This window comes from Pleurodeles waltl, chromosome 2_2 (genome assembly GCF_031143425.1).
Source record: "Pleurodeles waltl isolate 20211129_DDA chromosome 2_2, aPleWal1.hap1.20221129, whole genome shotgun sequence".
In the NCBI taxonomy this organism is placed as follows: domain Eukaryota; kingdom Metazoa; phylum Chordata; class Amphibia; order Caudata; family Salamandridae; genus Pleurodeles; species Pleurodeles waltl.
In genome coordinates this window covers 11,197,415-11,219,486 of record NC_090439.1, presented here as the reverse complement: position 1 = coordinate 11,219,486, position 22,072 = coordinate 11,197,415, and the positions used below count along the sequence as shown (strand labels likewise).

Genomic DNA, 22,072 nt, shown 5'->3' with positions numbered 1-22,072 from the left:
CGATTTGGTGACAATGTTGCCTATAATTCAGCATCCAAGATGAAATCTGGTGAACTGTCTGCACTGCATGCTTGATAATATCATTACTTGTATATTTTCATGTGCTCTTTTACATGCTTCTTCACTCTGCCATATTTCAACTCACTCAATTTAGCCACTGTTGGCACGTTGTATTCACTTGTGCTGAACCATCCACTCATTTCTAGTACTTTCTTTGATATTCATTGCTCTGGTGAACCTCCAAATTTATTATGCAGCTGGAGTCAATAGTCTCTCATTTGATATTGTTCAATGATTTATTCTATTGCTCTCTTAAGCAGTCGCTGTTTGATTCTGTTGTTCTTTTCGCCATTTATTCAGGACACTCGACTGTTTGATCACTGTCTTTTTCACATTCACTAATTTGATACCTCTGAACAGCATATTTTGCTGTTCTTCTCAATATTGCTACCACTCAGCGTGTAGTATGTTGCTCTAGTGAACATTGACTCATTTACTTTGTTCTCTCCCACCTATATTTTCCCTCGCTTAGCCGTTCAATTTCTAGATGCCTCTCACCAGTTTATATTGTTACATATTTCAATATTCTTTGACTTGGAGATCAACACTTTGTCATTAAGTAGCTGTTCCACACTCACAGTCTGCTTCCTCTTCAACCATTCTTAAATCCACTTAAAAACTCGGATTTTTTGTTGATTTATCCGCTTTAATCACACATCTTTTGCTCTGTCCCTTCCGAAAACCAAACTACTTTCAGCGATCATAAAATTTTATCTGCACTTTTTTTGCTGAATTTCTAAGGAGAATGTCAAATTGTAAATGTATCGCTGGCGGCACTAGAGATGGTCGTTTTTCTTGTTGAAGGATAATGATAAAGCCTTTATACTAGTGCTTACATAGGTCTGTCAAGAGAGGTGTGGATTTGGGATATCAATATAAAATATCATTATACCTTAATATTGCAGCCACGATATCAAGGACAAAATTATTGACAGGTAAATATGTATAAAACTTCTATACATAACTCCACATAAATGTAACCTTGACAATATATATATATATATATATAAATATATATATATATATATGTATATATACATATACATATATATATATATGTATATATACATATATATATATGTATATATACATATATATATATGTATATGTATATATATGTATATATATATATATATATATTCAATGTACACAGATGCAGAGTTAGGAATTGTCAATGTATAATTCTCTACACACAAGTACCTTTTAAAAAAAATGGTTCTTGATACATTGACTACAATAATAATGCATCACAATATTCCCTACTCGATTTTCCAGATTACAACCTACAATAGACGGACACAATGAACAAAGGTCACCATTGTATTTGACACTCCATTTGTGGCCACTTTACAACTACTATTCAGCAGATTTGTGGCCTTTGAGTTATTATTTAGCATTCCTCTAATTCACGTCATGTCACTTGCATTTAAAAATGTATCTCAGTACTGGGAAATTCACAAAATAGTTCCAAACAACTTTTCTGTCTACCAAAGGGTATTTTTACTAAATGTGGACTGAGGTTTCATTTCCCCTTTTATTAACAGCTCCAGTGTAACAGCACGCTTCTTAATCTTGAGACAGGATAGGGAGAAAAAGAACTGCTGAGTGGTTAGGTTTTCTGTTAGGTTTATTGCATGCTTTAAAATCAAGAATTACCGAGGTCATTAACAGCATTGTCTCTCTGACATGATTAGTCAGGTAGCAAAGTCCATTTGTCACCTGCACCAGCAAATTGAGTTAATACTGCACTTCAAGCTGTGGGGACTGAATAATACCCACTTGATTACATCAAGCTGGCTGCAAAGTTGACACCTCCCTGTATTTGTCGGCATTAATTGTTAGGCCTGTCTCAAATCCATCAGGTTCACAGATAATTAGGAGCCTGCTAATGAAGCTAGCTAAACAACCTTACCTTTTTTGATAATTACCAAGCAGCTTCATCACAAGGAAGACATTTCTGATTTTGTTACATGTGTCCAAAGTTGGATTCATGTAGATAAGTTGCCCTTCTCATCCAATCTCTGTGAGGTATTGCTACTTCATATCTGTCAGCCACCATCTTCCCACAACTCCCTGCCTACCCAGCATCAATTCTTTTGCACTAAAATGCTCAGAGGGAAAATCCATCAGTTATGATTGAAATGTTCGGTTGAGCCGATAGTCCAGTATAAGGTGATAATGCTGTACTGGGAGCAAAATACTGTAACAGTGTAAAAGCCATGGGTCTACCAGCATATTTGGATGCAGCCTAGTGGCTAAAATTCAGACGTCACAACCATAAGACCTCCAGAATTGTTAAAATATTGAGTACCTCAAAACGAGTTCATTATTTAAAAAAAGGGGCAATCTAAAACTGGTAATTTCTACCCACAACCGTATTGCAGAGTCACATTGAAATGTGGGTTATGTGATCATCTGCACCACTTCTGCCAGCAGGAAAAATGGCAATTAAAAAAAAACTATAACTGTGAACATACATGCTCTTGATATGATGTTGCTTAGCTACTTTCATAAAGATAAGACACTGTAATGCTACCCTCATTCTGAACTGGCTCTGAAGGTCTCTGAACGAGGATACAATTTATCGAATGCTAGTCCCCGCTGCTATACAAGCCAGACTGCCGCTACTAAGCGGTGTGATTAAGTCTTAGGAGGCCACATCCCGCTTACAGAAGTATCAATAGTCAAACCTTTGCGTCGATAACATGGGACACCCCCCAACCGGACACATCTGCTCATTTCATTCCCCCGCAACTAGAATCTATATTTGGCACCACTTTTCACACTCCTCCCTCCCTCCTTCAGTCAAGTTCCTGTGCTAGCGGATGACTCAGTCATCAACTCCTCAGGCCCATCACTTTGGAGCCTTTTTGATTAAGTATGCCAAATGTCGTGTGGAGGAAAGAATGGAAACACTGAGCCTGCCAACTTTTGATTGACCATTAAAGCCAATGATATATGTGCCTGTCAAAAGACGGACAATTAAATCAATATTGCAAAAAAAGTCGCCTTGACGGCTTGTTTTTATGTAAGAGCTGCCAGGATGGATTACCTATCCACCATCATGCCCTTGTCAACTTTCAAACCTTTCATTTAGGAAAAAATGGTAGCACTTCAAGTTGCAGTCTCTAATTTCCCTTATATTTGTCCTATAAAGGGGAAGCATGGGTTAGCGTTGTTATAGGGAACATGTTGGGATGCTCGGCCTTGTAATTTGTCCCTGTAAGTAAATTCTGCTGAGACAATTAAACCTTACGGATTTGACAAACATACCTAAGCTTTCGGGTCTAAAATGACCCTTTTATTGGGATAGTGCACGTGTAAGTATTTTGTTTTGCATTACAACAGATAATCTAAGGAGCGCAGACCCTATATGGCATGTTACCCCTCAAAAACTGTGCCATGTGTTCCAGAATTGAAAAGAAAAAACAAATTCCTCCCACATTGTGGTTGTGCAAAGCAGCCTCGCAAAGCCTGGCCAGAATTAAATATTCCGTCTTCGGTTTCACTTCCTGTGTAGATAATCCCCGACATCAAAGGCGTCTCCTCCTCCTCCTCAGTGCAGAGGCTAGCATCCCTGCTCCAAAGGGACGTTCGGTTAGCTACAGCTGACCGACTGGAGGAAATGTATGAATGCACGTAGGCTGTTGTTCGTGTCGCATATAGCACGCAGTACAGGCAGGCACATGATCTTCAGAATGGGCAGAATTGAAGGGTACAGAACATCATGTCTAAAAACGTATTAATATTTGTTAAACATTATTAACCTTTGACAAAGGCCCCGCTGTCTGTCTATACAACGCGGGCACCAGCATCCAAGCACAGTCAGCACCGTTGGAAAAAAACAAGATCGGTGTATTATGGGGGCACTTGTAAGATCTTTAACAACTTCTGCAGCTGGTCGCTTAACGATCTCACATGCAGACAAAAAGCACACAGCTTCGTAGGTGCGTCAAGGGATGCTGCAGCTGCAAAACTTCAGAGGGGGAATTAAATCGGAGGAGAAGAAAATAGGAGAGCAGAAAAAAAGTTGTCCTGCTGGTGGTTGGGCTGTCAGGAGCGTGTGTGTTTCCATGGTGAGTGATTTATTGATGTTTATCAGGAATGAATAGATCAAAGGCTCCCCAGATGACAGGCGATCAATCAGCCATCAAATCAAAGATGGCAATCCTCTAATAAAACAGAAAACAAGGAGAACCAGCTCCTACCAGGTTTTTCCCTCCTTCCTCTCTAGACACAAGGCGGTGGAAGTTGAACTTTTATGGCCCCTGGAAGCAGGCTGCACTGCCCCCAACTTCATCTGTACAGGATCAAAGGGTAGTCACTAAGTACCTTTCAACCTGACAAGCAATCTCCACTCAGAGAACGCTTTTTTTCAATTGCCATCTGTAAACCGAACAGGCTGACCCGTGCCCTTTTCGGACCTTGGAAGGTCAGGTGACGGGCCACAAACAATAACCTTCGAATCCCAGCTCCTGATAGATGTTCCCTCCCGTCTTGCCCCAGAAACTGAGAGCATCGTGCTCGAGAGATCCATGTTCTATGATTCACCCCGCGATCTTGTGCCACGGCCTGGTATCCTCGAGGAAGCCCCAGTTGCCTCTTGAGAACGGTTTCTAAAGTCACCACTTATTCACTGGTCTCTAAAGGTTTCTGTTCATGATTATAATTATTAGGTACAAATGCATCTGAATGCGGGGATCACCGCCGACATCCCGTGCCTAAATTGATATCTAAGGCATGTGTGTCTCAATTTTCCGGGGTGAAACATGAAATGAACTGGGAAATGTTTGGAATGTCTACTGGGCCCCAGACCCTTGTTAGATTTCTCACCCCGCGACGCTCTAAAATATAGACTGCACAGTGAAGACCAAAAATACCTGGCACTTATTGTGTGAGGGGGGATTCACTTGTAAAGGTGCCCCATTCTCTTTCTCTCTCACACAAAAACAAGACTGGCAGAAAGGCAACACCTCCCAAATACACGGGTAGAGATTTCCCAGTGCCTGCCATTATGAAGGGTAGTGTCTAGTAAAGATGTGAAACTGGAAGCCAGTCAGGGCACAAACATGCGAGCCCGAAACTCTTGTTAAGTTGTTCACACGCGCCCATACACACTTTTCAAAATAAGAGATTGTGAATGTCTGGTGAAGTCGAAGGAGACACTTAGTTCCGGGTTCAATAGTTCACCAATGAACCTGAGCTGTCTGCCACAAAACAAACAACAACAACAAAAAACACAGAGGACCCGAAGATGAGCACATCAGTGTACGAAAACATAGTACTACAAGCTCCCTGGAGAGATAAGGAACACCTCAGCACAGGGTGCAACAAAGCCTCTAACCGATGCGCCTTTACACAGACTCATAAGTGGTGCGTCTTACCCAGGGTATGTGTCTTTGTAATCATTACTTTGGGAGGAATAAAGGTTTCAAGATGAAGGGGGTAGGACCCGTATGCCCCTAAATGCTCTAGTATATACATACACTAGACTGCTACAAAGTGTGACTCTCACACTCAGCATGAAGCAGCATCAGGGGCATGAGATAATTATTGACAGAGGCACATAAAGTAGTCCAGAGAGGGAAATGCCGCCCCATCTCTCTCCACAAAGCGGAGCTTTAAAAATCCACTTTTCTGCGTTTTCCGCTTATATGAGCAGTGTGAGTATTTTTAACTAAAAATACCCATTTTGGGTGAAAGTGCCTGCCTTTCATCACAACAGAAGGAAGCAGCAAGCCTCGCGTGAGGTGCCTGGCTTCGGCCCCGCCTGTGCCCCTCATCTGAACTTTCTGAGGCTGGCACCGGCTGCGGGCGACTGATTCCGGGTCGGGAAGGAAGGGGAGGGAAAGGGGTGTGGGAAGGGGTTCAGGGCGGCAGAGGGAGGCACAAGCGCACACGTGGGGGGCTGGCATGAGGTGCGGGAACTGAGGGGGGCCCTGGCGGCTCCCCCTCGGTAAGTTTTACCCTGGCCGTGTGTTAAGTTTAGAGGCGGCAAGCGCAGGGTCACTTAGGGGGCATTCCACAGGGCGCAGGGGTCGGTACCGTACCTGCGGAGCGCCGGGGCGCCTGCTGCTTCCTCCGCGGCATCCTGGAGAGTTTCCTCAGCACCTCTTCGATCCCTGGTCTTTTCATGCAGGAAGGCGGGGGGCGATAGAAAATAAAAGAAAGGGGGTCAGCGAAGTCTCCTGGGCGGCGGCGTGGGCTCGGCGGGTGAGGTCCTAGATGCGGGCTGGACGCGGCGGCGCCCCCAAGGGCTGGGGGCTCAGTAGCCGGCCGCCGCTGCGCCTCCGAGGCTCCGAGGCTGTGGGCATGGGCGGGCGCCTCGCATCGCAAGTTCCCGCTGCTGCTGCCCCTCCGGATGCCACACACCGCTGTTGGGGAAAGAGAGGCTAATGGTGTCAGCGACAGTCCGGATCCATGCCCCTTCTCTTCGACCCCCTGTGCTCCTCTTCCTCCCCCCCGATCCCTCTCCCCTGGCTGCTGACGGGGTGCTTCACTCCCAAGTCTCTCCCGGAGATCAAAAGAGTCCTCGAAATGCTGCAACTTTCCACCTCAGTGTTGCGCACAGGGGAGCCTTTTTCTTCTTTTTGTGTTGTTTTTCCTTCTTTTCCACGTTGCAAAAAACGAGGTCGATCCGAGCCTTCTTCCTCCTCCCTTCACTCAGCCTGGCAGCAAGAATGCAAATAAAAAAAAAGGAGAGCGAGAGAGAGGGAGTGAGGAGACACACACACCGGATGGTTAATGTCAGTCACTCCTCCTCCGCCTTCCAGTCACAGATCAAACAGTCTGCTGGGCACAGCCACTTCTGCTTCCCCTTCGCCCCCCATCCGAGCCTGCGACGTCTTCAGACGCCCGCACGACACGCTGCACAACCTGGTCTTGAGGGTTTCCTGTCGTACTGTCCACCTTGCTAGATTGTGACAAAAAGAACAGCAAAAAAATAAACGGGCGAGGAGCGAAACGATAAAATATAAAACGCCACGCCTGCGTGCAGAAGAAAGCTTCTCTCGCCCGAGGATGAACCTGTCCACTGTTTCCTACTTGAAACAAACTCCTTGGAGAGGTATGGATGTACTTCTCTCCTCTCCCGTAGCTTACGGTGAAATATAGCGCACACCGAGATCCCAGGGCTTTCAGACAGCCTCAACTGATAGACAGACACATCGAGCTGCTTTTCCTGCTCACGCCTCCTCCCCTAACAACGTCACCCTGACAATTACAAATAGGTCTCACACAAACCCCCGTGCCTGTCAATCTTTTTAATTGCTTTGTTTTCATTTCGTTCTCTCCCCCTCTCTCTTTCCTTGTCAGGGCTAAATAATGTGCCAGAGGAGAGGTCTTCATACAGGATTGCACTTTTAGGGCACAGACACTGGATTTTTGTTCATATAATTCCCTTGCACGCATACTTTACGGAAGCATGTGAGATGTGTGTGATTGGTTCCTGCGCCTGGAACCTACCTGGAGAGTTCACGTCGGGGACACGGCCACCACGGCGATGTGCAGTCCACTGAAACAGGCACAAAGGACCTGAGGGGAACAAAAGCGGGCGATATGTCGATTTGTAGTTCCCATAGGATGGACCGTCGCGCCCAAGAGCAGCAGTTGGAAGCCTTTGCTAACTTCAAGCTCAGGCATGGCATTTCTAGCACGCAACAATATCCGGTCAGCTTACATCAGCATGTACGGATGGATATCATTCTGGAGCCATCCTGGGTTTCTTTCAGGAGGGTTCAAGGTCCAGCTACTGAAACGGGTGACTTTCCGTGCAGGTCAGTACTGACCAATAGAAAGAAATGAAGCAAAGCGCCTCCAACGGCGGACCACCTTATGTGTGTGCATCCGAACCAACAGCCAGGCTTGAGTTATTATCAATACCATTACATGTATATACATAAAAAGTACAAGGCTTTGAAAATGCATATACTAAAGTGTGCAAGCGGGCAGTTTATATTTAGAGGATTTTTGCATGGCTACAGTAGTGTTATTCCAGAGCTCTCCTTAGAATTCATGTGGGACATTTAAGTGACCTATCTCTGCAACTCTGTATGAGATGAGCCAGAAAAGAGGTTCCCAATACAGCGGAGGGGGGCTGGGCTCAATCCATATATCCAAGAATCCACGTAGGATAAATGCACAAGCTATTTATCTAAACAAACTAATTTATCCTGAAAAACCTCCTGACCACATGCTGGACACCCCTGAAGGAGATAATTCTAACATTCTAACACCTGCAGGAGTTAGCATTTGCTGTGGAGTCATGATCATGCCTTCTCTAAATCATTACTTAGATATTAAGGGCACCGTGCTGTCTGTTCCGGGACCGCCTGATGTGACTTTTGATGCTCCAGTATCTCTATAGCTTTTTACACTATCTGCTACTGGCGGAGCCTCTGGAGTTATTAAATTTTGCGGCCACGGCATTTTCCACATAGTTATGGATTGCCGCTTTTGTCCCATAATCCATCATCTGCAGCATATTTCAGCAGAGTTCAACAAAAATTGCTGTTTCCACCTCAGACACACCTAAAGTTACTAAAACTGCAGCAAAAAGTGTTTCTGTACAGTGGAAGTCCTTTTGCACAGGTTGACTGCTCATCTTTCTGTTGCTCATTTCTCTATTTGGCTGTTAAAGTGGTGCTAATGAGGTGAAGACTTTGCCCAGATAGTGTTTATGTGTAAAAAATCTTACATAATGAGGTAATACTTAACATATAATATGCCACATTACACCACATAATTTGCCTTTTCTTACTACATAAGTTTAGCCAACTATATTATGTAATTTGGGCCTTCCCTGCTGCATAATTCCAGTGGCCCTGGCTATGGTGAACAATTAAAGGAACCCAAGCAAGTCTTGAACAGGTTTCAATTCTCCCATCCATATCTGCACTCCATATTAGTTTTGAAGTAATGTCTCTGGGCTCAGAACTCTCAATCAACCATGTTATTTGCAACTTCTGAGCAAAGTGATGTATCACAATCTGGCAAACATCCGTACCTTTAAGATACACATATTGGCACACAGGTGACATTTTACCTATGTTTGAAAAGCTTCAACACTTGCTTTGAGACAAGGAATCATAAATGACTACTTCATTAAAAATACTCCCCCCCCCCCCCAAAAGAACGAAAAAGAACGAATGCCAGGTACTCAGTAACTCAGATGGGAATCACAGACAGCAGAGACTGCACAATGACAATTACGGGAAAAACACAATTTCCATGCTTTCTCCTACAAGACTCTATGCATGACCACCAATGGGAGTGCATGTACCATCTCATCCCTGTCAGGAATATTAAACATTTGTCAGCTCTGTTCCACATAATCATCCAGTTAAAGGTAGAGTAGATGTAACTTGTACCTACCCAAACAACTACAAGTAAAACAGACTTTTCTGACAAGTGCTGCAGTTAATGCCACCAGACAGGTGACCTGAGTAAAGAAGTGAAGTGTTGTCATGTTCATCTTCATAGAAAATGTCTGGCTTCCATCACACGGGAGGAGCATTAACTTACTCTAAATCATTACACATGAAGCCCTCTATATAAAACTCTCAAGCAAAATATTCTAAAGTCCTGATGATGATCCTAGGATTCTGTAAGGACGCCGAATCTACGCTGACTCTACGCCTTGAAACTACTGTCATCTTGATTGTAATAAGGGCATACCTGCTGCTTTCAATTGTGACTAGCCCCATTTCCTGATTTGTTTTGTCACACACTAGTGCCTGAGTCTATTTAGATGCACAACTGTTTGATGTTCGTGTTTTCACTCACTTTTTTATTGGCTACTGCACAACAATAACGATTTTATTGTGTCACTTAGACGAAATATATGGGGACAATTGTTTTCCCATTATATTAGCAGTAAGTGTTATGACGAGGGACCATTGTTGCTTTATAATGTTACGTACTCCTGATCCCCCCATCCCCAGGTTACCCTTGTCCTTTATAAAGTTACCGAGTTAGAGGCAGCACCCACTCCTTCTGTGCTGTTTAATTTGCAAGAGCTGTAAGGGTGCTAATTGCCTATGGCACAGGCTGATAACTGCGGGTGGGGATAAATAACAGCAGTTGCTGCATGGAGCTAAGGAAAATAATGCTTTATTGGCCCCCAGAATGTAATATTGAGGGATGGGCAGGTAGTTAGAATGCTCCCTTTGCGGGCTGTGTTTAGTGTTGTCGGGCCCGTCAATTCCCTGTCCCCATCAGCAATTCATCACCAGTCTAAGGTTCCTGCAATTGACAAAACAAAAAACTTGTCTCTACACCCTCCACAGCACCTCTCTAATCAAAAGCTGGTCTCGCTGCCACACCATGCAAACCCCTCTCCTTCCTTGTCATAGAGGTAATGAAAGCCATAACAGCCACAAAAAAGTAGAAAAAATAAGCAAAGCAAAATGGTTGTTTATTCTTTTCTACTGTTGTCTGGCATTTGGGCTTGCATTACCCTTTTGAGAAAGAAGGCAAGGGACTGGCACAGAGTGACAGTGAGAGCAGTTTCAAATCAGAGAACTGCTGCTATGCTGGAACAGAGTAGCCATTTGTCACTCGCCTATTGTTAGCTAAATTCACTGCTAGGGAAAGCTGGGTGCTAATAGCCTAACTGCCCTTACTTGCATGACATATGGGCTTTAATTATCCTACCTTCATCATAGGCTCTCTTGTGTGACTAGGGCCTGTAATTGCGGTGGGGGATAATTAATAGCCATTACTGCCCGCTGGTGTGGTCAGTAATGCTCAATTAGAAGGCTTTAACATTGGCACACAAGAAAGTGGACGAGGGCCAATAATGGCTGGTATTCACCTTCTGCTTCAGTGCTCCAGTGCTGGTATTTCTGTTTCACCCAGTCAAATTGAGACATTTAGATTCTGCCTTCAGTTGGTGGGATGTTCTTATAATATAATTTCTGATAACTCCTGACAAAGACAGTCAAGCTGGTTTCATACCATACTTAGTGCCATCTTTGACATAGTATCAATTTGAAATTCTTGTGAGAAGGCTCTTGCTTGGTGCCATTGTTCCTTACTAATTGCTGATAGATAGTACATTTCCCTACCCCTTCCTCTGTTGCTTTCTACTTTTGACCTGTGATGTCCCCAAGAGTCCTTCTCTTTTCAATCTTCAAATGCTTCCTTTAGCTCTCCTGATAGAACCTTTGGTTTTGTTTTCGTGGCCTATGAAAATGACATCCAGAGGGCAATCACAGTTAATGACAATCTGCAGCCAACATAGCCAGGTCCTGTGACTGCTAGGGTGCTGTTGATAGCCATATGAATTAAATTGTTTGAGATATAGTTGTGATAACACTGAAGAGATATTTTGTAAATATTGTTCTAACCGACTTATCATTCCTCGACTTGAACATCCTCTTAGATTCTGGTCTCACTCTTACGAACCACATAAATAAAGTCACTACTGTGTGCTTTTTCATCCTTAGAATTATTACATAAGTTGTCCACTACTTTCCACAATAACTTCGGCAAACGGTCATTGAGGCATCTATTCTTTCATGCCTGCTGTAATGCCCTTTATGTGGGAATTCCACCTATCTTTTGCAATGCTTGCAGTAATCCCAGAAGTCTGCTGCATGCATTAGTTTAGGTCCTCCAACTCACTTGCCTGTTACACCCACGCTTCAATCTCTCCACTGGCTATAACAAACTGATTCCTTTCAAGGCCCTCTGTAGCTGTCATCACTTTTTGAATAGGACAGGTCCATATCATGTCCGGGAATGCCTTCTTTCTTACACCCCTTGCATACCTCAGCAGTCCAACTACGTTTTTTTCTGCTCCAGCACTCCTACTTCTCTTGAAGGTGATTTGGCGGACACTTCTTTTTTAGGTTGAGCCTACTAGGCAGCACATCCACTGTCTTTTGCAAGGCATATTATGGCTTACCAAGAACATAGAGCAGCTTGGAGTCCATCCATTGTTTACCATTGGTTGGCTTTCATTGTCACTCCCATTTGCTACTTCTTATACATGTCCAAGCTTGTCAATCTTGAGTTTATCCCTCCTATGGAGCACTGCATCTTTACAGTCTTTTTCATTGTCTGGCATTGCTGCTTCTACTGCTTGCTTTTTAAGTACTACTTTTTTCTTTTCTGTGTAGCACTCCATGAGAGACTGTATTTGTGAACTGTCTTCAGTGTGTGCATCTCTCCTCCTGCACTCCATGTTACTCTCTGTTGCCCAAATTGTTCTCCCTGCTCTGTCACTTGTGCTCCTCACCCATATGATTCTTCCTATTGCTTTCTCCACCTGTGCCCTCCATGTTGGTTTCTCTCAAGCCTGTGTTGCTTTCATCCCCAGTCTCCGTCCCTGTTGGTTTTGTGTCCCCACCAGCCTCCTCCCCTTCTGCTTTCTGCCCTTCCCTTCGTTGCTTCCACATTTCTCCCCACCATCACGTGTTAAATTGTCCTTGACCTCCTCACTCGGTATTCACTGTTCTTCTCACCCTCCACTGTGTTAATTCAATTCCTCCCACTCGCCTGTTTAAAAAAAAACACTTTGCATGTTTTATCTTCTTTTTAGTGTCCAATCTAACTCAGGTCAGGAACTAAAAAAAAAAAAGCACCCACATCACCTTGTAGGCATGCATATGCATGGTGCAAAGGTGTATACATACAGCCAAGAGCGCCAAGATCAAGGTCTGCTCACCAAATTTAAGAGGGACGGGCCTAAGGTTTAAACAGAGGGGAGACTACTCTGTCTCCAACATAATTAAACCCCTCCAGTGGCCCATGTGAAGTAAAGGCTGTCCGACGCAGACCTTTAATTCCACTGCCCTAATTTAGATGGGTGGAATTAAAAGCCAGTTTTCCCTGCCCATCGCTGCCAGGAAAGCCCAGGCAGCAAAGGGAAGTGAAAACTGCTAAATGCTCTCATCAACATGGTGATCAGGAGTATATCGTTTAGAAAGGAGGTCCATGGTCCCGTCCGACGCATGTCCATATAGTAGTTTTAGAACACCTTGGGGGTTATCTGTTTAGTCTGCCTGTCTACACCACACCATGGTGCACTGGTGGAGGGTTGTTTGGCTGGTTTTTGCTTCCCCATCTTAAAGTCCAGATCGAGAGGTCCTTCACTCCTTCGCAGTCCCTGTCCTCAAAAGTGGATCACTCCGGACTCTAGGGCGGGCCTGCTGCTCAGTCACCCCAGCCTGTCCACAGGTGGCCTACTTACCCATTCGGAACAGTGAGGTAGCACAAGCAGCTGCCCAGTCTCTGGCACTCACAGGGGAAAAGGAATACCTGTCCATAGGCCATCACCCACGCCCTGCGCAGGTGCACCCAACCAGCAATGCCAATGTGGAGAGGGGAAGGCCACAACCCTGCCACCCTGTTCTAGTCCGTCAGAGTCCTGCTCAGTCAGGGGGCCCTGTGCCCAGCAGACTCTGACATGGAGGCCTCTCACCTCTGCACACATAAAGGAGACCATTTATGGCCCCTGGGAACACCCCCCCTCCAGCAACCCTGCTCCAGGAGATCACTGGGGTGGGAACCCCTCTCTCACTTAACCAGCAGGGGCCCTTCACCAATATGCCCATGTGGGGCGGGGAGACCATCCACAGCCCTTGTCTAGGCAAAGGAGTCACTATGCTGACCTAGTACAGCCTTGGTGCCAGCGGTCCCATGGTGTGGCCTGTGCAGTGGATCAACGTCTTTGGGTCCCAGCATCCTCCCCCCCCCACTTTCTTGTGGCCACTGGAAGTATCAAGGAGTGACCCCGCACCACTACAAGGTCCTCTGGCACACTGGCGGTTTCTCTTCAAGGGGGCGGGAGGGTCGCACCCCTGCAAGTTGCGAGCCAAGCTGGAAGAAACAGAACGGCAATGAAAATATTTCATTGTCATTTTGAGCGCGCAGCAGCCCAGAGACAGTCTGGGTGTGCCTTCTGCTGCCGGAAGCAGAGCTAGCAGAGGACTGCCTCTGTGTCCGGCAGCAGAGGGCTGGAGCAGTGCTTGGACGGGATGCTCCAAAGTGCGCATGTCACTTTGGCCGGCTGCTTTGTGCTGGCCAAAGTGACATGCGCTCTTTGAAGCTCTCCACCCAGCTGCCTTAAGACAGCTGGGTGGAGACCTTGCACTGGTCTCCAGGGCCTGAAGGAGAGTCCAGCCAGAACAGTCTATCCAATCCATGCGCTTCTTTCATGCTGTAACAGCATGAGAGCAGCGTCTGGATTGGTTAGGGGAGCTCTTCCTCTAGCGGAGAGCAGAAACACAGGAGCAGGAAGCACAGCCCATGGATAAGTACCTTTTTTTTTTTTTAAATAAATGTGTAATGCATGTATGTAAATGTGTAGTGCATGTAAGTGCAGTGTTTGTGTTTTAGTTTGTGTTATTTGGGCTTTTGGTGGGAGGGGTGGTTTACTTTAGGATTTTGGGTACAGGGTGCCGCTGCTCTGGCACCTCCTTTGGTGGGCTCGGTGCTCCATCACTTCCCGAATTTATGAGGAGAAGGCCAACTGCCCAGCGAAGCTAGCTAAACTGCAGCCGCCATCTTTCTCATCTTGGCCCTTCCCCCATAATGCTATACTTTTATTAATCAACTAGAACCGAAATGATCCTAAAAATATACATACATTTGAATAATCTTTTAAATGCAGACGAGTTTTTATTACAGCACAAAACTAAAAGTATGAGGATCTGGAGGAGCTCTTTTGAAGAGAAAGCAGAGAGATTAGATAAGCTAAACATCTGTTGCTTTACCATGATCACAATACACTGACCTAGACCTCTTAAATCAATTATAGAATATAACAGGCAAACAAAGGAAATGTGAATACAAAACGGTCCATGGCTACTATACCAGACATATTTATAATGCAAAACTCTTCAAGCATTTGACACAAATTGGAGATGTGGATAAAAAATAAAAGATGATGTATTCTCCCTTAGACATAAACTGGAAAAATGTTTGGGATTGAGATTGAACATACATGGTAAAATCGCATACCAGTGTTACAAGAAAAGACAAACATGGGAATCATTGGTTTACTTTTGCTAGGATCCTTTTATTAGGATAAGTACACCACAGTACACGTCACTTATTTATTTGACTGGTACCACGCTAAGCATGTTTCCTCAGGCCACTTCATTCTGTAGATAAACAGGGGCAGACTTGCAATCATTTCACCACAATACTAGTGTTGGAATAGAGTTATTAAGTCAAAAGGTACCAATAATGAATGCTGTTAAATATAAACATGAAGACATTGTAGGTAAAATGAATAGCTCTAGGCCTGACTTGGGTGGGGGAGGTGGGGGGGGGGGGGGAGGGTGCGAGGGGCGGGGTTGGGGGCTGTTCTATCCAAGCCTGCTTACAAACCTAGTTTGGTTCTGATTTTTTTGTTTGATGCTAGGGTGGGTACTGCCGCCAGGAAGTGCCCCAAGGAATTCCAAAGGAGAACTCCCATAACTTTCATGGAGTAGAAACCGTTTTTCTTTTTTCTGTATTTTGGGTCGGTTGCTAACTTCTGCAATGCTGAATTGGAGAGTCCAACCGGTAGTATAGAGGGGGGAGCCTTTAGGTGAATGTTGGAGTAAGACCTCGGTGGAATTTGGAGATTTTTATATTACTCCCCATTCAGTTTCCTTTGCAACGCCAACAATGAAATCCGATCAACTTTGTGAATGAGATTAATGTTAGCTAGATGCCAAACTGGCAAATATATCACTGTTCAGACAAAATTGTCAAGCAAAAAAGAATAAAACAAAATGGGTCAGTTGCACTGTCCATTGAAAAGAAATATTTTGAGTTAGAGATAACTTTGGTCCCAATGCGGTGCCAAATTTGACAGTTAGTTATAGGATACAGTGAAGGTTCAGCAAGCTAATGTTCATGCAGTTACATGCAGGTTTTAAAAAAGTTAAGGGGAATGGTCAGACCAGCTCAGCTTATCTTTTTTTTTATCTAGTTGATCACTTGATTATATGTTTTACCTAGGTGAGAGAATGTAGCCTAATGGCCTGAGCTGCCAACTTCCGGAACTGGGGGAACCAGGTTCGTGTATCGGGATCTTCTCAACATCCTGTGATTCTGGGCAAATCACTTAATCTCCCTATACATACAATTCACTGCCTTAAGAACCTCACAGGTGATTTGCCACACTTTACAAATCTGGGTTTATTATAAAGTTGTGTTTTACGATTTTAGGTCCAGTAGAAAATGTTGCGCTCTGCTACAACAAAAAACGCTAGCTGAAGTTATACCAAACTTGGCATGAATTAAATCTTTACTCAGTGTGAATCCATTTTGTAGTTTTTGACATATTAGCTTTTTAAAAAGCTGTAAGGTGGGTAATACTTTTGTATGTCTTGGCTGCTGAGTTTTTGAAAATGGATTAAAGGTTTGTGCAAGTATCCAAATTAAAAAAATAAGCAAAAGCGACTGTATGAAGGAGCTTTTTCTCCTGTCGTCCATCTAGGGTCACAGACACAAAAATGTTCTCTTGCGTCTGCCATTATAGCATGTGGGGCTTCTTCCACACTCCCACAAGAAAAACAAAATTGAAAGCTCAGTAAGGAGGAAGGGGAATCATCCCCTGACCCCTAGACTCATTTTGGTTGGGCCCAAAATCACCCCCTGGTATTTAACCTAAAAAAAAAAAAGATTGTGAGGCTGAGGGCCATGCACAGCCGCAATAGCCACCTGTGGAGGTTGAGTGCAGAGACTGGCCACATCCCTGGTCCATTGCCAAATCCCTTGCAGGTTTCTAGTCTGCTTTCTGAGAATGGGAGCAAGGCATGGCTTGGCCCAGGAATCCGGTCCACTTTCTTTTAATTTTTTGCAACTTTTTGTCAGCTTTTTCTGTGTTGTTTTCACAACCATGGGAAGATCTTCCTCTGACGTTTTGGCCCTTCAATGAACCACCTATATATATTTTTTTTATAAAAAATGTGTTATTGGCATCGTTATGTAAATTGATTTGTATGCACTGTAGTCCTTATTGTTGTTTGTATGTGCTATGTACTCGCACATAACTGCAGTTCAAAACTATAACCAAACTTCCAATTCCTTGAAAGAATTCCCATCTTTGCCAACTGCATTTTACCTAAACTTTCCTTCTCTACTTTCTCCTACAGATGCCCAAAAGGCAGTCACACTGCACACCACAGTTCAACATACAGTATCATCATTCAGATATTGAGAGTGATGGATATTTCCATCACCCTGTCCTAAGCTTGCCATTGACCTTCAAAAACCAAGAGAGCTCCATTCAACCACTAATCCACCTAGCCTCACCATCCCCATACTTCTCCCTAACCATAGCTTCTCCTTCTTGGCACCACTTCAGTGACCCAACCAATTCTTGCTCAAAGAGCTGTAGCTGTGTAGGTTCTAACATTCCTGGCACAGTGGCATTTTACACCCTGCTCTTGATTTATTCATGGCATACTGTCTGTGTTTCCTATTCAGTAAAATCATGTCAGTAGTCCCCAGATGTGTTCCACAGGAATTTTATTAAGTTGCTACCCAGGAAAACAATACAGCCTGCTGAAGCTCATGATTTACCCCTGGCGTACCACCTATCAAACAAGGCTGATGACTGTCCTGACCATTATTCAGTTGTGGTGGTGGCTGTGCATTAGTCAATTAGGACATAAGACTCCCAATACTCAAGGCAGTTGACATAAGGTTTAATGCTCACACTTGGAGGATCTCATCTTACCTAAACTATGGAACAAATGGGATCCATACTCCTATTTTTTCATCCAAACCCTACAACATAAAAGCAGGAGTGGCTTAATGATCTCCACACCCATCCTTTTCAACATTTACATAAAATCCTTTCCTTTGCAGAAATGATCAATCTGTTTAAGTTCACATGGTATAACTACTATAACTATACAGACGACCCACAGATACATCTTAAACAGGAAAGACCCAACGACACCGAAACTCAAAAATCTTCAGTTGCCTCTCCTCTGGATTGTTGGCCTGTGGATCACATGGAGTCATCTCAAATTGAATTCTGACTTGCACCCCGCCATATACAGTATTGTCACCAAATATGTAATTTCAAATGTTGTTTTATTGCTTTCAATAATGTGATAGAATATGTCATGGGTGAGGTAATATGTGAGGTCATAAACAGTGCATGGCGAGGGCGCAAGAGGTAACTTAAATATCTAGACATGGTGAATTTAAGTGATTTTTTTAGTTTAAAATGAGATTTTCACTTAACTGTAAGTTACCTTAATCTTTGTTTTTTAGAGTGAATGTATGTTTTTTTTCTTGTGAAAAGTAAGATATTATTATTACTATATGTAACTACAACGCCACTTCATGCTTTGGATTTTTTTCAGTGAATTTCTAGCGTTTTTTGAACATAAAGTAATATTTTATTACTATACAAAATGATGCTGACTCCCTGCTGGGGAGTTGCACGGAGGGCGAGGCCCAACCCCACCACAGCAGGCAACCCCATGCTGCGCAGGACCTTCTGCTGTGCATGGTGTAGGTTAGCTGCAGGGCCAACCACCAATATGCGGCCAACCCAACACAGCCACCTTGACCCCTTTTTTTAATGGGTTCTGTGATCCGGCTGAACTCTTTTGGGTGCCAGCATGTTCTATTTGCTCCTGTTGGACTCTGGCATGAACAGGGGGATGCCACTGGTTCCAGCAAGAGTCCTGCTGGATAATGGCCACCCAAACATTCGTTTTTCAAATTTGGCTCAAAAGGGGACCCCGTACCTGGTCCAGGGGATTAGGGTACCCCTACCCTGTCCCCTTATATCTTACTTTGTAAATTAATATTCAGGACACTGGGACCGAGTCCCTGTGTCCTGAAATAGCGGTGGAACATTTCTTCTCATCTCATCAAATCAGAGGGCAAACTCCAGTGGGACTCATAGGAGTGAGACAGCCAATAAAAAAGCCCCCTGAGCCAATCAGATTGCTATATTATTTGAAATTGCATGCCTGCAGGACTTACAAGTCACTAGCAAACCAGATACAGAAATATTCTGAACGTTCATTTCTCAAAAACAACTGAAAAGATTTACACCAAATCACAAAAGCATGATTTCTAGATAAAGATCTAGTCTTCTGCCAAACGTGATGTAATTCCTTTCAACTGATTTGGCTGTAGCGCTGATCAAACATCCCTTTGGAAATTGCATAGAGAAATTATGTTTTGGGACCCCACCCTTCTTTTTCGACACCCACTTGACTGATCACCACTAAACTGTCAAGGAAGAAGCTGAGGTGGATGAACTTTTTTTGGAAAGTTTTGTAAAGATTACTTAAACCATGCCAAAGTCATTGGGAAGTCAACAAATCAATTTTCATTGGTAACTATTGCCTAGCTATAATGACCTAATGGTGACCACCACTGGATAAAAGATATAAACCTACATATATATCTATATCTATCTATCTATATATATATATCTCTATATAAATCTATATCTATATATATCCCTTTCAGGGTTAGAGTGACGCATAAATTATGCAAAAAAGAATAGAGAACTCTGGGTAGTTCCCAAAGTATTTTGCCATTTGTACAGCAAAGTATTTAAGCATAGGTTTGACACAGTGTCAACCTTGCCGAGCTGTAAAATGACAAAAGCCATTTACCACTCCAGAAACAAGGGAGCACCCAGTATAAGTCAAAACAAATCCCTTTTTCTGGACAAAGCTATACCTCTCTGACGAGCTCTAATGAGAGCGAAACACATGTCAGGGGTTGCTTTTACTCATTTCAGGTTGGCTTGAACTGTATTTTAGCAGTCCAAAGCTGTAATACTGTGCCTGGAGTGGTAACTGGCTTTTGTCATTTTACAGCTCGGCAAGGTTGACGCTGTGTCAAACCTATGCTTAAAGACTTTGCTGTGCAATGGCAAAATACTTTATCACTATCTAGCTCGGTGTGGATAGCACTGTGCTGATCCTATGCCTAAAAACGTTGCTAGATAAACAGACATTTGAGGTGAGCAAATCTAGAGTGTCGCTGGTGTTGCAGGGTGCGCCTTACTAGAGCTGCTCTCCACCTAAACTTGGGAACTACCCAGAGTTCTCTATTCTTCTTTGCACCCACTGGAGGTTGCCAGTAGGTAGTTATAGTTAGGACGTAGCTTCCATAGAAAGAGCATTTTGTGACTTGCCCATATCTTTGGCACTGTTTGACGAACCTCCACAAAATTTTCCATTGAAAGTGTCAAGTTGGGTCTTGTGCATGGAAAGTTTCGGAATGATCCGTCAAGTGAGGACCAAGAAAAAGTGGGGGTCATAAACAATGTATTTCCCATGTTAATTCCCATAGACTCTTCAGACACACCTGCAACCCGAACTGCTGGATGGAATTACACCACATTTGGCAGAATGGTAGGTTTTGGTCTGCAGATCACCCCTTTTTTAAATGAAATGGTGTAAATCCGCTAAGTAGTTTTTGAGACATTAAAGGGAAAATACATTTGTATATCCAGGGCCATGGATCCAGGGAAATTTCCTGCGGAGATCGGATTGGCTGCCAGCACTTCAAACAAGAAGTGTTGGCATCTCAGTTCCCAAAAATATAAAAAAAGAAAAGGGGGTAGGCTATACATACTCTAACCTCCTAACCTCACTCCAGGGCCTGCCTCCCAAGACTTAAAGTATGTTTTTTAAATCATGGAGAAAGCTGTAGATTTCACTGTGATTTTAAAAAAAAAAACATGGTCTCCTGCATTTCTAAATGCGTTGGCCCCCAAGTGGCACCTGGGGGCATTGCGGGCTAAAAATAGGAGGGAGTGCATCGGGCCCCATCCTAGGGCTTTTAGAAGCCCGGGGATCAACACCTCCTCGGGGCTATGCTTAATAAATATGTGGGGACCAAGCGGCCACCTTGTGCCCCGGGGACCACCACCTCTCTGGGGCTATATTTATAATAATGTAATGGGGGGATCCTGTGGACCATGCCAGGCCCTGGGGACCACCAACTCCCCAGAGTTATGTTTACAAAGTGTGTGGGGGGGGGGCGTGCAGGCCCCCAAGCCTCAAGGACCATCACCACCATATTATATAATACAGGGGAGTCCAGCAGTCCTCCCTCCCACAGTGACGTCCACCTCCCTGTGGCTATGTATAAAAAGTATGTGGGGGCGCGCGGGTCCCCCCATGCCCCAGGGCTACAAAATGATTTAAAGAGGGGGACCACTACCACTCTTAGGCAAAATAGAAAAGATGGAGGGGCCTGGCGCCCCCCCTCATGGAGCTATACGTGGCCCTGGGTACCACCATGCCCCAGGGCCAGCTCCGGCTACCTCCAGAGGTGCCCAACTTGTTTGCCTTTGCTTGGCAAGAGCTGTGACACCTCCACCAAGCAAAAGGAAACACTCTACTTTCAGCAAGTGGAAGCTTTACAACTGCTCCTGCTTGAAGAAGCAGAGATTTCATCTTTCCATTCCCGCTGTCATGTGGGCAGGGAAAGAGATGAAATTATTACTCTTGCACACAGGAGCTGCTATTTGCAGCCGCTCCTTGCATGCAGAAGAAATGCTGGCTCCCGCAGGAGCCGGGAGCTGGTGGGACCGCGGGGTCTTGAGACTCCCCCTGCGGTCCTGTCACTTTCTGTCTTTCTCTCATCCATCCCATAATGGGATGGAAGATTGAGAGGAAGATTTTTATTGCTATGGTCTCGCCATAAAATGACTTCAAAGCATCACCTTAGCAAGGTATTCGGTTCAAATATTATATATATGTTTTGATACAGAGCAGAACAGAGTCTCTTTGGGCCTACTGGTAAAGTTCTTGGACTGTTGCTCAGTAAGTTGAAGGTTAAAATCCTGGTATCACATGGTAGTGTGTTTATTTACTAATGTTTTGAATGTGAAACATTCCTGGTGATGGAACATTTACGTCTTTTCCCATCATAATCTTTCGGTTGAATGTCGGTTGAATGTCACAGTTATGTCTGGACAGTTCCGAGGAGTCACCTGTGATGTGTCTGTGGTATTTTCCTTACTGCTATTTCTTTTCAATTTGTCAGAACATTTCTCACTCTAAGTGGCACAGGT

The 22,072-nt window shown here is 44.2% G+C and overlaps 2 protein-coding genes across 4 annotated transcripts in view; one reads left to right on the top strand and one right to left on the bottom strand.

Annotated features, from left to right (window-relative positions):
* TSHZ1 (teashirt zinc finger homeobox 1) overlaps positions 1-7,003 on the bottom strand; it is a 116,172-nt gene extending 109,169 nt beyond the window's left edge. The window contains exon 1 of the mRNA XM_069219422.1: positions 6,111-7,003. Within this exon, the coding sequence (XP_069075523.1) occupies positions 6,111-6,195 (85 nt within the window). The 5' untranslated portion in view covers positions 6,196-7,003. The remainder of the gene's footprint in view (positions 1-6,110) is intronic.
* The window catches only part of PTGR3 (prostaglandin reductase 3), a 50,631-nt gene continuing 34,534 nt past the window's right edge, over positions 5,976-22,072 (top strand). Inside the window, exon 1 of one of the 3 annotated variants that reach the window (XM_069219426.1) lies at positions 5,976-6,016. The gene's annotated coding sequence lies outside the window, so the exon portion shown is untranslated. Of the gene's footprint in view, positions 6,017-7,107; positions 7,127-7,208; positions 7,836-22,072 lie in introns of those variants that run through there. The other 2 variants (XM_069219427.1, XM_069219425.1) reach the window with 2 other exon arrangements.